This window comes from Ursus arctos, unplaced genomic scaffold (genome assembly GCF_023065955.2).
Source record: "Ursus arctos isolate Adak ecotype North America unplaced genomic scaffold, UrsArc2.0 scaffold_9, whole genome shotgun sequence".
Taxonomy (NCBI): domain Eukaryota; kingdom Metazoa; phylum Chordata; class Mammalia; order Carnivora; family Ursidae; genus Ursus; species Ursus arctos.
Window position 1 is genome coordinate 28,593,840 of NW_026623111.1, and position 16,757 is coordinate 28,610,596.

The following is a 16,757-nucleotide window of genomic DNA, read 5'->3' on the forward strand; positions in this document are numbered from 1 at the left end:
TCATAGAAACCTGGGTGCCAATCTGGCTTGCTACTTAGTTTGTGACCTTGCATTACTTTTCTCTGCTCTTCTTGTTTGTTAGTAAAGAGGGATAATAAAAATATTATCTCATAGGGTTATTAAGAATAAATGAGTAAGGGGGCATCTACACAGCTCAGTTAAGCAGCTGCCTTCAGCTCAGGTCATGATCTCAGGGTCCTGGGATCGAGCCCCATGTCTGGCTCCCTGCTCAGCAGGGAGTCTGCTTGTCACTCTTCCCCTCCCCCTGCTCATACTCTCTCTCAAATATTTTTTTAAAAAGATTAAGTAAAGGGGTACTGTGAAGGATTATTCTACAGACTAAATAAGAAAAATGTCAATAAAGCATTTAGTCCAGTCATCAGCATAAGGGTGCAGTAATTTACAGCTATTGTTATTAGGAATTTAGAACACATCACTTCAGAGACACAGTAATACAGACAAGTTGTTAGAATCCTAAGACGGTATGCAAAAGCCCATTTAGCAAATATTGGCTAAAATTTAGTACTAAGTACAATTTAGCTGAAATTAGTTCGAAGTTCTATAAAAGTTAAACTATTACTATGAAGTCTTTTCTTCATGAAAGCAATTGAGTTTGAAAAGTAAAGGATGGAAAATGCATTTATAAAATTAAAAATTGCCTTTCACAGAGAAAACAGGCTAAGACAATATAGAGGAAACATAAAGGCAAAAGCAAGCAAGAAGATTATCAGGAATAATGCTTGGGTGACCAGGGCTCTATGGCACTGATGAGGCCCGGACTATACATGGTGAATTTACTCCTAGTCACTATAATCAATGTTTGCTATTATCATCATGGTAGATAATTTAAAATAGTTATTTTGGATATTTTTTTTCTCTTATGGCTACATTTCTAGAAATGGAATCACTGGGCTAAAGGCTAGGAGCGTGTTTAAGAATAAGATTTTGGGGGTGGCAGGGTGGCTCGGTCGGTTGAGCAACGACTCTTGATTTTGGCTCAGGTTGTGATCTCGGGGTCATGGGATAGAGCCCTGTATGGGGCTCCGCGCTCAGCACGGTGTCTGCTTGTCCATTTTCCTCTGCTCCTCCCCACATTCGCACTCTTGTTCTCTCTCTCAAATAAATACATAACATTAAAAAAAAAAAAGGAATAAGATTTTGGCCAAACTGAGAGTGTACATTTACTTACAATTACACATACACTCATATATTCATGAGCAATTTTCACTTTTGATTTGGTCCACAATTTATCTCTCTTGTTTGAATTAGTTTTGTATCTATGAAATAAGAAATTGCCTTGTCTTTTTAAATGAAATGTTCTACACGAACTGCTGTTTTGTTTACTTTTATTATTTTTATGAAGTCATATTGATCTTTTCTTTTGAAATTTAAAAAAAAATATATTTATTTATTTGACAGAATAAGCAGGGGGAGAGGCAGGCAGAGAGAGAGGGAGAAGCAGACTCCCCACTGAGCAGGGAGCCTGATGTGGGGTTGGATCCCAGGACCCTGGGATTGTGACCTGAGCCAAAGGCAGACGCCTCACTGACAGCCACCCAATCGTCCCTCTTTTGAACTTTCTTAACTATCTCTTCAACTTTAAAGGGTTCTCACATAGCTGACAAATACTGAATTGCATGGCCATGGAATCTGAAGGATTGTTATTTTTAAAGTTTTACTTCTTTTGTCAATCTGGAATAAATAGTTTATATACAGTATAGATGAGAATTTAAATTGAAAATTTTTAAGAATTATCCCAGCCTTATTTGTTACACAAACCTTTCTTTGGACAGGCATTTATGATGGCATGCTTATCAAAAACAAATCTCAATATACAACTAGGCCCTTTACCTGACTTTATGTGATACCACTGCTATCTCTGTTCATTTTTATGCCAGGATCATATTATCTCAACTATTTCAGCTTTATTGTATAACCATGATAGTTGGATGGAAAATACTACACAATTATTTTGTTTTTTATACACCAAAATGTTTGCAAGTATTCTTATCTGTTTACACTTTGAAGTGATTATCAAATCATTTCTGCCAGAATCTAAAAATAATTCCTTGGGATTTTGAAAAGAATTATATTAAACCTATCGATAAATATGAGACTTTACATAAATTTTATTACTTCCAGTGAAGTTCTGTCATTTCTCTCATTCCACCTGTACTTTTTGTGAAGGTCATTTTCTGGTAGTTTATATGTTTTGTCTTTTTATTCCAACTGAGGACTGGTTTTGGGGTACTGACTTTGAAGCGTGCGACTTTACTGAATGTTAAGGAGTAGAACTGAAGTCTAATATGGAGCACTGAGGTAGCTTGGTAAGGCAGTGAGCACTCCGTACAGCAAAGAGGCAAAGCAAGGAGAATTTAGGAATGTACCCAGGGGAGCCGCCTGGCCACATCTGTCAGAGACTGCATCAGAAGGCCGCTGAGGTGAATGTCCCTCCCGGTAGCTGAGAACGTGATTCCCTTGGACTCAGTCCCGAGGGAGGCGGCCAGGTCAGGTGAGAGGCAGTAGGACGGGATTTGCACAGTTCAGAATGAGAGAAGGAGTGCTGAAGCAGGTAGGCTTCGTTTTGAACAGGACACCAGGAGGTCCAGGGCTGTCAACATTTTGCAGTACTCTGGCAACAGAGAGTCTGGATTCTCAAGCCACTCCTGACATGCAGGCTCATTACTTTATACCATATATCCTGTCCAAAAAGAGCGCTAATGATAGAATGTGAGAGGAAATCAGCAACAGTGGAAAGAAAGCTTTTTAAGTTTCTGTCTTTAAACTGAATATGCATGAAGTGGAACTGTAACGATACGAATGGAAAGTTCTATAAAAAGAAATCTCATTTGGCAAGATAACTTTACTGTTGGTTTATTACAATTCTCTCTTTTGGTACGTGTATTTTCTGGAGAATTTCTTCAAAAAGTTCAATATACTAGACTGTTAGGAAGTCTCTAATGTGTTACTTCAGGCACTATAATTCAAAATAAAGTTTTTAACTAAGCCAATTAAATTAGTGTGCTTAAAAAATTATTCTTGCTACTAAAAGGAGTTTGCTTATTAGTGCATGCAGCTTTTAATGACCCCTCCCTTACCCACTTGCTTTTTTCACACCATTAACAATATAATGGTAATATTCTTTGAAACTTCTCACCTTTTATGTAAATCAAGTCTGAAAACATTTTAATTAACATTTTCTGTGCAGGGAAAACTCAAAACAAAATATATCTTTCCCTGTGTATTACCCTAATTTGTTGTTAATGAGCATTCATAAATTATCTCTAATTAACACAGTCTTTTTAAATATACTTTTCAATTTGTAATTTCCACTTCCTTCTCAGTAAATCATTTTCTAAGTATATACAAGCACACATGTATTAATGGCAACTGTCAAAACCAGAGCCAAATGTTTATTCAAATAAGTTAGGAGGTTTTCGCTATTGTTTATTTCCTGTAAAATAATTGGAAATGTTAACATTGCCAATGACTCGACCATCAATATTAAAAGGGACAGAGTAGAAACATGAAAAAACAACCGGCCATATAAAATCATGTGTTGAAAATAGTGGTAGTTTAAGGAAAACCATAAGTCGAGTCTCCTCTGCTTGCCTGAATGTGCCAATTAAAGTATCAGTTGCATTAACTTATTCTGACAGATGTACAACTTTTAAGTACAATAATTATAATTCCATAACCTGAGGTCACTGTTATAAAAAGTGTTCAGTGTCCTTAAAAAGCACTGTCTTTCTGACAAATAGTGTATCTCACTTACACATGGAATTTTAAAAAGTCAAAAACATAGAAGTAGAATGGTTGTTGTCAGGAGTTGATGGTGGGGGAAATGGACAGATGTTGGTCAAAGGGTCTAAAATTTCAGTTATGCAGAATGAATGTCCTGGAGATCTAAGGTGGAGCATGATGACTACAGTTAATATTGTACCACATACTTGAAATTTGCTAAGAGAGTACATCTTAAATGTTCTTACCCCACCCACACACACACAGCCAACAGATAACTACGTGAAGTAATGGATATGTTAATTAGCTTGATTGCAGTAATCATTTCACAAAGTGTAATGTATCAAAACATCACCTTGTACAGCGTAAATATATACAATTTTTTTTTTTTGTCAATTATACCTCAATAAAGCTGGGGAAAAGAAGTATTTCAAACGTCAAAAAACAAAACCACCCTTTAAGACAAATTCGATACTGTCACTCTATGAATTATCTTAGACTGAGCAGGTTCAACCTTTCAAAAAGATATAAATTCTTAAAACATATTCTGTTAAAGGGTATGAGATTATCTCACACAATCAATCCATCTGAAAAAACAAAAACAAAACAAAAAGACACTTATCCATGAACAAACTTCCTGTGGCAGATTTTTAAATTTACATCGGCTTGGGGGAAAACATTATAAAAAACCAAATTGCATGGATTGTCATATTTGGGAATATATGGTACTGCTTAAATGAAAAAGACTTATCCAAGTTAAAATAATACAAAACTATAATTTGTTTAATAAGCCCCTGCATGGAGCCTTTGGAGTCCGACACTTAGGAATGAACACTCTGTTGCTTACTGGCTATGGGATCTTGGGCAAGTTATGTAATATCTTGGTAAGCTTCATTTCTTTGTCTGTAAAGTGGAATAATTATAGTACTAATTTCATAGGGTTATTACAAAGAGAAAATGAGATAATCCAAGTGAAATGTATAGAACGCTACCTTTTATAGAGCAACTGCCTGAATGTTAGTTGCTGCCATGATGACGGCACTATCACCACTACTGACTACTAGTCGTTTCTAGCAACCTTCTGTTGCTACACAATGGAAGCGTTGGTCCCTTAGTGGGACTAAAAAGTTCACGTTCATTCTTAAATACCCTAAGCAGATATCCAACTACAAAAGTGACCCTTAACCAACGTATAATGTATATAGAAGGGCAAGGATTAAGGAAGTCAGTCTAACGAAGATCAAAGTGGGTGACCCACTGAAGAAAACCAAAGAAAATTCAATCAGATTCAGTTCTAGATGGTTAGAATAATCAACTGTGAGGTCCTGAATTTACTTTCATGAACACGAATCTAAAGTTCACGAACCTTAAAATCTGATGTGTCCAGTTCACATAACCCCAAATTCTTCTGTGCCTTACTTCTGCAAACTCCACTCTTCGTCTACTCGAAAAACTGAAGAATGGTAATAAATAATAACCATTTGATACCCACACAGACTCGCTGCTGGGTCTATCAGATGGAATAATAAGGTGGGAGTTCGAGTACAGTATTTAATATAGCTCTCTGAATAGATGAGGGCTGCAGGATTCAGTGCTGTTTTGTTAGCCCCCCTGCCTGGACAGTCCACCGTCCTAATCAAAGGAAGAATGCTACTCAGATTTATTTATGCCCACATGGAGGCCTCTCTGCTGGAGGAACATAGAGGGAAAGCAGTCAAAGCATGTGGGGAGCTCAACAGAAGCCATAACAAAATGAGACCACAGAGCTTTGGAAAGCTGCCTATGAATCCTTTCTTCATAACATATTCACAGATGTTACTAGTCTGGTCTGTGTTTATACATCTCCAAAACAGATCACAGTGAAGTCCCACACACTTAAAGCATGCAAGCAATGTTTACCCAAATGAATTTTATAATTCAATATAAAAAAGTGCCTTTAGATCCTGCTGTCATTCTACATTTAAATTATTGTGTAGGTGTTATCTGAACTTCAAGGAAGTAGAGATGTTACTACATACACCCTTGTAATCACCACCCAAAACTGGATAGGGAACATTTATTTCTATCACCCTAGAAAGATTCCTACTGACTCCATCATCCTGTTTCTGCAGCAACCTGATTCTGCACACCCCAGGCGGACACTTGCTGACTTCTTTCATCATAAATGGTTTTGCCTGTCCTTAGATTTCTTATGGACAAACTCATATGGTACTATTTTGTACCAAGCTGCTTTTGCTCAACAAGGACTCCAAGATTCATCCATGTTGTTACATTCATTAGTATTCATTTTTACTGCCCAGTAATATTCTATTGTATGAATATATCATTCTTTTATTGATGATGAATCATTTGGACTGTTTCCAGGTTTTTGCTTTTATGAGTAAAGCTGCTTATGAACATGTGCTTTGTGGAAAGAATACCTAGGAATGAAGTTGCTGGATCATGGAGTAGACGTATGAATAAATTTATATTTGAAAACTACCAAATAGTTCTACACAGTGATTGTGTGATCTTATGGTTCCAGTAGCAATCGATGAGGATTTTAGTTAATCAACATCCTTAGTCATACCAGTAGGTGTAAAATAGTATTGTGTGGTTTCAATTTGCATGGCTCTAGGGACTATTATGTTGAGTGCTTTTAGTTCAATGGTTTATTGGCCATTCCTCCATCTTCTTTCAGGTAGTGTCTGTTCAATTCTGCACCCCAGTTTTCATTGTGTTCTTTTTTTATTGTTGATTTGTTCTTCATATTCTGGATACGAGTCCTTTCTCAAATACATGTTCTACAAATATATTTTTCTCTCTCTGGGACTTGCCTATTAATATTCTCCATGAAGCCTTGATGAGCATGTTGCTATTACCAGTATATCATGCTATGCTATTACTATATAGTGTTTCATATTACATACATATTAATATTATATATGTAATGTTTCATGGCTTAAAAGAACATATATTCTTAACTAAGCATTAAAGTAATCTGGCATGCAGGATTCATACTATCATCATCATATTACAGATTCAGAAATTGAGGTTGCGAGCTTAAGTTATTTATTCACACAACCAATTTAGTGGATTAGAGATTTTCACTACTAATCAATATTATTATGATTCCATAATTTATTCCCTTTTCATCTCTATTTCCCCTCTCCATTCCACAACTCCTTAACGAAAGCTTTTGAAAATTCAAATTTACAGGGATACATCAGTGAGATTCAGTTGATAAATATGATATTACATGAGTCAATTCATTCAATCATATAGGAAATATATTAAATTAATTTTAACATTTGGCTTTTGCCTTTTTATTCCACATTTTGTTAATTTCCATTAGCTAAACTCAGGGCATAAAATCTTTTTTTTTTTTTTTTTTTTTTTACTTTTAGCCAACATATAGTACATCATTGGTTTCAGATATAGAGTTCAGTAATTCATTAGCTGCATATAACACCCAGTGCTCATCACATCACGTGCCCTCCTTAATGCCCATCACCCAGTTACCCCATCCCCCCCACACACCTCCCCTTCTGCCAACCTATTTGTTTCCTATAGTTAAGAGTCTCTTATGGTTTTTCTCCTTCTCTGATTTCTTCCCTGGTTTTCCCTCACTTCCTCTATGATCTTCTGTGCTGTTTCTCATATTCCACATATGAGTGAAACCATATAATTGTCTATCTCTGATTGACTTATTTCGCTCAGCATAATGCCCTCCAGTTCCATCCACGTAAATGGTAAGGTTTCATTCTTTTTGATGGCTCTGAATTTTATTGATGAAGATGCTGATGGATATGCTAGCTTATGTAACACATCTTAGACTATTAAGGACTTATGTGCACTAAAAAATAAGTGCTCAGAAAGGCCATATGAAGTTCTTCACTGTGTTACTTAGTGTATTAATGTTATATCCAGAGCCTGCAAGAAATCATCAGCTGACTGCACGTTCTGTTTACTACAGGGCCTGACTGCCAAGAGAGGACTGACAGAGGTATGAAGTAAGAATGTTGATACCTACACAAACATACATACATATTTAAATACAAAACATACAACTACCTTTGAATCCTTGTAGAGAAAGAGATACCCATCTCGTAAAACAAAATACCGGTCTTGAAACTTATTTCCAGACAGTATTTTAGATGGCTCTTCTTTAATTTTCAAGACTCCTTCTTTGATACTTTCCAGGGCCCTCCTCTCTGTAAGGTACAACATTACTTTTGTAAGTTAAGTACATTGTTATTTATTTGGAATATAATATAAAAGACTTCTACATTTTATTTTGATAATATAAAATAATAACTTGTTTCTTACCAGTAAGAAGCCTATGGTTAATTTCTGGGAACACCATATTTCAGGATATTCATATCTACTTATAATATATAGGCCTGCCTAAGCTGTCCAATTGGCTACTGGCTAATGAGCCCTTGAAATGTGGTTAATCCCAAATGCTATTAGTATGAAACATATGCCATATTTCAAAGACCTAGTACCAACAAAAGGTAAAAATATCACAAGTTTGTAACACTGATTACATGATAAAATTATAATATTTTAAATAATGAGTTTAAATAAACTATATTAGTAAAATTAATTTCACCTGTTTCTTTATATCTTTTAATGCGGCTACTAGATAATTTAAAATTACATAATTGGCTTGCATTACATTTCTTTTGAGCAGCTCTCAAAAAAACAATGCAAATACAGAGGTAAAAATGGAAGCCTCTCCCAGAATTCTGATTCAGGAATCCAGGAATTCTTATGGCACTAAAGAAAATCCTATACATCTGAACCACGTTAAGAGTAAAAGAGGCAAACCTGCTAAGTTAGAGCATTTATCAACAACTACATTTCATGTGCAATACTGCCGTGCACCATACTTAGAAACATTCAACCAATTCTATAAAAATACTTTTCGGTAAGAACACCAAATATGTACTTATACGAATTTATCAACACAGCTCCAGTCTAAAACTTTCTCCCCAAAATCTAGACAATATTCAACTGCCTACCTGAACACTGAAGAACAGTGGGGGGGAAAGGACCCTTAAGTCAAACAGCTATGACACGGTTATTACGGTCTCAACATCTGCCCTTCCTGGATAATAAGAGTAATAACACCCATCCTGCAGATTACTGCGGGCCTCGTATTAGATAATGACCACAAAAAGATGTAGGGTGGGACACTGTACCAGACCAGAACCTTTAGCGATTTTCTGCTAGTCAGGTGACACAATTTTTAAATAATTGATGAACTGCTTCTGAAATTTACAAAATAACTCAAATGGTTTTAGAAAGAACTCTTAATCTTACATCTAACATTTCCTTGGTTTGAGGGAAACCTGTACTTACATGACAAACAATACACAGAAGTTCATAATTATAATCAGCATACGAAAATGAAAGTTTAAAAAACAGAAACAGTTCCTGGTAATTACACTCAAATATGAGCATGGTATGAATACCTGGAAGAAAAACTCCCAAGAATAATCATATCCCTGATGCTACGCACAGATGTACAAACAAAAGTAATTAACAAACCCCAATAGTTTTCATGATACATATACTAGCCACAGAGACATTCTTTTAATCACACTGTTGTACTAAAATAGCTTCTTTATTGGTAGTTTGCAACTGTAATTTCTGAAAAACATTGCTAAAATTTGCCTTCTCATACAACTTCATATTCAATTCCATAGAAAATATTTCAAATGATATTTTACAGCTAAGTAACTTCTATTTAAATTAAAAATAACTATTCCAATGAAAAGAAAGAAGATGTATTTTAATACAACTGGACGGTTAAGAAAAAAAATAAACATAAAACTATTCAGTGAAAGTCATATTACATCAAATCATTCGTTTCTTTATAAAGTACTGAGGGTCTGGTATGCACTTGGTTCTAGTAATGTACAATCTTGGAGACGATGAGTTAAATATGGGCTGACAAGCAAAGCTGTATGTGCTGACAGAAGCGAACAATTCAAAAAACATTCAGTAGGCTTTGTGATTCAGCTGATGGAGAACGGGGAAGTGGGAGAGGCATTTATAACACTGACAGTTTAGAAACAGGTAAATCATTTTTAAAAAGTTTAAATTATAATCAAGTTGTGAGATACAGATACATTGCTTAAGCCAAATTCTATTCACATTTTCTAATTGTACTTTTTCATTCAGATTTTTGTCAAAATTAATAAACCTTTCAAATTTTACCAATAATCATATGTCCAGTGCCTAAGTAAACCATTTGTAGGTAAAAGAGAAAATAGGTTTAGGGAAAAAAATATTGTTGCTGTGTTTGGGTTCATACTTGTTAAAATTTATTTTAATCATTATATAATTGAGTATTTAGCTAAATCTTGCAGCATACATTATTAAGGGACTCAGGAGGAAGGCTTCGAGAAAAATATATGTGAAGGAGAACGGAAGAATGAAAAGAATTTTGAAATACAAAGTTCTATAACTATCAAGGATGTTAAAGACTTTTTAAAAGCTCTCACAACTAAATTTCTGTCTGATCTTAAAATGTTAAAACATGTAGAAAAATTACCCACTACTTAAAGGAAAAAATGAAAATACATACTTTGGGGGACATCATGTGTGACTCAGCTTGTAACAAAATCAAAGTTATGAATTAAACGGCTTCCAATAATTCACTTTTCCAAACTTTTCCAGTACTGCTTGGTCCCTCAACTTTGGGGTACTTTCCTCTTACATGTTTAATCCCTCCCCTTCACCCCAGGCAGAAAGCTTACTAAGGTCCTCTGCTCTACAGGAATCTGGTTCAGTAAAAGCTCATGCCAGCTGTCTCCACTGTACCTGCCGTCCAGACCCCGTCCAGGTTTGAATTTCACTCTAGCCTTTCAGAATATAAGCTTTTTGCCTTGCGTGTCTCTTCTGAGCTGGAGTTCAAATTTCTGCCATTCAGATCTTTGCAGTGGGGTTTCCGCTTCATAACTTGAGATTCTGGCCAGAACTCCTGTCTCCCTGCTAGGCTTTGGGCTTCTGAATTCCAAGAGATCTTGCTCTTTTCATAGTCCTTCCCAGCACAGTGATCTTTCTAGTTTTTTTTTTTTTTTTTTGTAAGATCCAAACTTCAGAGCACTAGTATTTCAAATGTGACCTAAGCAGTAATCCTGGCTACACCCTTTGCTATGGTCATTCAATATACATCTAATTCCTCTGATCCAATCAAAAAGAATGATTTCACATGTCACAGGGTCCATGACATCAATCCTCAGCATGGTGTAAGTTAATAAGCATGGAATACTTCCTATGTACTAAGAAGGTAATAGAGAAAAAGGGAAAGAAAAAACATAAGACACACCCTGCAAATTTGCTTTTACTTGAAAAAGAAACCCGCTATAGACATGATTAATGTATTAAAAGAAGCTGTTAAGTAACTTGGGAAAATCATCTAATTTTTTCCCAAATATAACAAATCTGAAGATTTAATGTACTCCCCAAAGCACTTAATTCCTTCAGAGAAAGATTCTGGGATCTACCCTAATGGGTACAATTTCCTTTACTATCTTTGTCTTTTATCCAATAAAATTCCAGCATACTGTTGTCTCTAGAACATTATAAATCCCTCTCCCCTTCTTGTTGATTGCTAGGACAAGGAAGGCGTAATTGGAGTTAACAGTGGAGACAAGAAAAAAACAAACAGTGTTCTTAGTTGTGCTATAATTTTGTTACTAATTAGAAAAGCCCTTAACAGTCACATGCATGAAACAAAACAGAATGGCCAAATTTGTTTAAACAGAATAGACTATCATATTAATGGGGCAATGAAAACAAAAGAAAAAAAGTTTTTCCAAATCATCTGAAAACCTCAAGTTCTTATACAAAAAGAACAATTCCTAACTAGTGGTCCCTAACCCCAATAAAAGAACTCATCTGTAGAGGAGGTGGAAGGGTCCTGGGAAGGAGAGGCAGAGACAGAAAGAGGCTGGAGGGAGAAACATAAATCCAGGAATGGTACTTCTAAAATACATATTCCTCCTTTATCCTCCATGGCGGACAGCTAGCAAGTCAGCCATTGTTCTTTGAGAATTTCTCTTTGGGGCTCAATTCTGTATCATTCCCAGTGTTATCATCTAACTCCTGCCCTTTCTAATTCCAGGATTCTGTAACTCCAGCCCCTTTTCTAATGGGTCCAGCAAAGGATTCCAAATTGGTGTTATGAAATGGTGTTTTAACACGTTAATCCCCTCCGCCCAATTCCCTTTCAAAGCCTTACTTTTTTTTTTCTATTTAAAGCCTTATTTTCCTACTATTAAAAGTCTAAACTCCTTTTCCTGACAGTTAAAGGGCTAAATAAACTGAATTTCTCCTACCCATCTCTATAAAATATTAAATTAAAATATATTTATATTTTAGTTGATCATAATATACTGTTTGGAAAACCAATCCTCATCTCCATGGCATGACTGAAATTGATCACCTTAATAAACTTGAGAGAAATTCCACTCTCCTTGCTTCTATACAAATTCTATCCTACTTCTGCACCCAACTTATCAACAGAGATTTTTTCTAACTATTCTAGTCCATACTTGTTATTTATGTCTCTAAACTTTAAGATATAATTTAGTTCCTGAACGCATAAAACATATATGCTTAACAATTTAGCTCTTAAGTACATGATAATTTCATATTTGCTTTTTAAAACGACGTGTGCTTTGGATTTTCCTCCCCAACCTACATGATAGCTGACATTTGGAACTGGGTTTTGTTTTTGTTTTTAAATGATCTTTTTTTTTAATTTTATTTTTATTTATTTGACAGAGAGAGAGAGAGTGCGAGGAGGGGGAGCGGCAGGCAGAGGGAGAGGGAGAAGCAGACTCCCTGCTGAGCAAGGATCCTGACATGGGACTTGATTCCAGGACCCTGGGATCATGACCAGAGCTGAAGGCAGTTGCCCAACCAGCTGAGCCATCTAGGAGCCCCTGGAACTGGGTTTTAATGACAGCAGCATCCTCTACTCAATCTCAGGCAGTAATCTCCAAATCTGTTTCTTCAACTGCAAAATGGGGACACCTACAGCACCCCACGGATTTGGTAGGTAACGTGCTTAGGACAGTGGTTGGCACAGAGCAAGTAGTATATAACTGCTTGTTTAATTAATAGATGACAGACATCATTTTTCTCTGTACTACCAAGTCTGCAGTAAGCAAAACCAGAAAGAACTATACTTCCAAAGTCCTGATGATTTACAGACTGAGTTTTTAAGAGTTTAAAAAACTGAAATCTGATTTATCCCTAATTTCAGTACAGTAGGTTAGGACAGAATATATGGACTGGATTTGGAGACATCTTGATTCAAATGTCTGCTCTCCCACTTACAAGCAGGTCACCTTGACGGAGCTATGTAATGTCTCCATATCCTAATTTCTCCATCTGTAGAAGGCCTAGTTAAGTACCAGTAGAGTAACTAGGAAGAATAAATGAGATGGTGAATGCAAAGCATTCAATCTACCATCTGGCACAGGGTAAATGCATAGTAACTAACACGTATCATTATGTCTTGTATTTCTTATGTGTGTTCTGAGCAAGACAAGGGAATTTAAAAAAAAGGTCTATTTTTCATGGTCTCTATGTGTCCCCCTTCTTTTGATGGCAAAGATTATTTCTTCAGGGCTGCACATTATCTGAAAAAATTCCTTATTCCATCTCTGCCTGTGAACTGTAAAGGAGACAAACGGGCAGTTTCCAGGAGAGACGTCCTCTTGAAAACATGCCACGACCAAGTGATACTGGGAATATTTGTTGCCTAACAGCTAAAAATTTCGTACAAATTAAAATTTAGGCAAATTTTCCTTTGACATTGATTATATAGAGGATGTATATTCTTCTTCTTCTTCTTCTTTTTTTTTAGGATAGTTGGTGATGTTACATTAGTTTCAGGTATACAATTTAGTGATTTGACAAGTTTATATTATGTCCACCACAAGTATACTGTCTGTCCCATTACAACACTATATCACCTATGCTTTTTTTTTAAAAACATTTATTCCACAAAGAGAGAGCGAGCATGAGCAGAAGCAGAAGGAGAGTCAGAGAGAATCCCAAGCAGACTCCATGCCGAGATCATGACCTGAGCCCAAACAAAGAGTAGGATGCTTAACTGTGCCACCTAGGCGCCCCCCACCCCACACTGTGCCTTTTAATCTCTTGACAATTTGTTCCCTAACTGGAAGCCTGTACCTCCCACTCCCCTTTACCGTTTGCTCAGTTTCCCCATCCCATTCCCTTCCCTCTGGAAACAACCAGTTCTCTGTATTTATACATCTGATTCTGTTTATTTATTCTTTTTTTTTTTTTTGAAGGACCTAGAGGATATTATGCTAAGTAAAATAAGTCAGGATGAGAAAGACAAATAACCACGTGAGGCAAAGAACATATGTATTCTTTATAATTTGGAGGAAGCAGAATTTCAGATACATTGTACTCACTGTATAACATTCATTCAAAATGCATTTCAGTAAAATTTAGTTCTACAACTGAGTAGAAACCAAACTGCTAATAGCTGCTGGAAAGTAATCTATTTCTTAGGAAAAGCCAAATACGTCCCCTAACTCATTCCCAGTCTATTTTCCTTTATGCTACTTGTACTGAAGAAGCAATGCTTAATAGAACTAGTAGCCCGTTGACATTCTTCTACAATTAGAGTCTCCATAAATAATAAAATTATAAATGTAATTCCTACTGGAGGATTGACTAGAAAAGTGCCAGAAATCCCATCCGTTTTACTGACAATGCAGACAATTACAGAATGTAGAAACTATCTTTTTATTGTTTTTACTGTTACACTGAATTATAATAAACGTTTAGAAATAAGATTTCACCTAAATATATATTTTATATTAAATGACCATGTTGTTTTTAGTATACTCTTAATAAAAACATAGGTAACCCTTTAGACCTTCCACAGTATTCATATATTTTATCTCATGTGATTCTCATGTAATTTTTTTATGATTTTTTTTCTGCACCCAATGTGGGCCTCAAATTTATAACCCCAGGATCAAGAGTTGCATGCTCTTTTGACTGAGCCAGTTAGGCATCCCTCATGCAACTTTCTCAAATAGGAAGTACAGGCAATATGATCTCATTTTGTAAACGAGAAAACTGGCTCACAAAGGTTTTGTGACAAGATTAGAAAGCAAATGCCCTATAATTATAATTCAGGTCTCTTAACATGTAACATAAAATTCTGTTGTCTATACTGAGACACTTCTAAGTAATGGTCATTATTATCATGATCACCAACACCATCATTACCACAATAGTAGTTAATGTTCCGATGCCTTTCCTGGCCTTGTGCACCATTTTACATTGTTAAACACACTTTTCCCTAAAACCTACTCCTTTGATGATTCCATGACATTGCTCTGTCCTTGTTTTCTGGCAACCTTTTGGATTGTTCCTCACACATAGGGCCTCATTTGATACATCCATGCCTTAGTGCTGGTAATTCTATGCTCAGTTCTCTAATGTTCCTACCTTAACACTACAACTGCAGGATGTTATAGTCTCCAAAGACTAAATCCATGCTCCAGATAACGTGTGTAGTGATGGATACTTAGATCCCTTCTAGACAATACACCCTTGGACATATAACAACTAAAACTCAAAACATCGAAAACTGAATTCAGTGACCCCACCCCTATATCATCCCAACCAGCAACCCCTTCTATTCTCCCTATCCTAATCTCTCACAAAGCATTCAAATCAAGAAACCAAGGACTATCTCCCACTTTCTCAATAATAATACGATGCCAATTTCCTTTGGAAAGCATTCCGTAACTATCCAGATAAAAGCTGAGATTGCCCTGCTGGGAAATTCTGTCAGTACTTGGCCACTAACAAAGTGTTTTATTCATTTATATTTTAAAAAGTTTACTCAATGTGTACTTTTAGTGAGTAAAAGAATAAGAGTCTTGTTACAGAGGACAACCCATCTAAGAAAAACTAAACAAGAAATGATATTTTGTTGAATGAGAGACATCCAGTGTTGGAAGAGATGTCAATGATCAATTAATTGAACCCCTTTTGTGTGCCTGAAAGCTCTCCATAAACTTCCTGGCCTACAGAAATCATGTACTGCAGGCTGTGTTTGTAGCCTTAGAATTTAAATAGACTTCATACATTTAGATTTTCTGTTCCTTGTGGGGAAAGATAATGCTTAACAAGCCTTTAAATTTTCCACAGTAGATACCTGGTAGATTCCTAATAGAAACTTACCAATTGGTTTTCTCACTACAGAATTATAATATTAAAAGAAGTCAGAACATTCATGCTTCATAGTGAGTATTAAGGACTCATTAATTTCCAAGAGGATCCTTCCATTTGACGTGGACTAGGCTTACCTTCAACGTTTATACACATTTGGATTTAAAAAGATTTGATGGAGAGTCGAAAGTAAATTATTTCAGCTAGACTATGATTTATGGACTCGTACTATTTTCACTGGAATTTTCTTTTATTTTCCTAAGTCAGTTCATAGTGGATGGTTCAGCTTTCCGGGTCTGTATTCGCCAGAAGCAGTTGCATTTTGAACTATTCTATTCTAATGCAAATTTAATTCCAAAGCATCTGTCATATGCAGCAATCTAAATTTAGAAACCCACAGGGATCTGCATTTGAGTTACATATTATATCTTAAAATATTTCTTCCCCATTGAGACCATTAAAACTTGATACCAATGTATCACATTCTATTGGGGTAATTTTAAAGATCTTTAATGCTTAAAACAAGACTTTAGCAACATAAAAATTATTTATTCTGGAGTCTTACAGAAGGTATTCATTTATGGTTTACTTGTGATAGAGATGCTGAAGCTTAACTCAGTACAAGAGATAATGCTAACAAAAGACAGTCTAATGAGATTAGCTATGACAAAGTCTAAATGGCAATTTAAATGAAGTTTTATTCTCCCTATCATAATGTCTCAGTCATAATCCATGGGGTAGAAAAGAAATTTGAGGACTATTATCTTTCTTTTCAAGTTAGTTAACTC

The 16,757-nt window shown here is 35.7% G+C and overlaps 1 protein-coding gene across 2 annotated transcripts in view; it reads right to left on the reverse strand.

Moving 5' to 3' along the window:
* The window catches only part of ARAP2 (ArfGAP with RhoGAP domain, ankyrin repeat and PH domain 2), a 179,286-nt gene that overhangs the window by 18,464 nt on the left and 144,065 nt on the right, over positions 1 to 16,757 (reverse strand). For both annotated transcript variants that reach the window (XM_057309690.1, XM_044387654.3), the window contains one exon: positions 7,795 to 7,934. In XM_057309690.1, the coding sequence (XP_057165673.1) occupies positions 7,795 to 7,934 (140 nt within the window). The remainder of the gene's footprint in view (positions 1 to 7,794; positions 7,935 to 16,757) is intronic.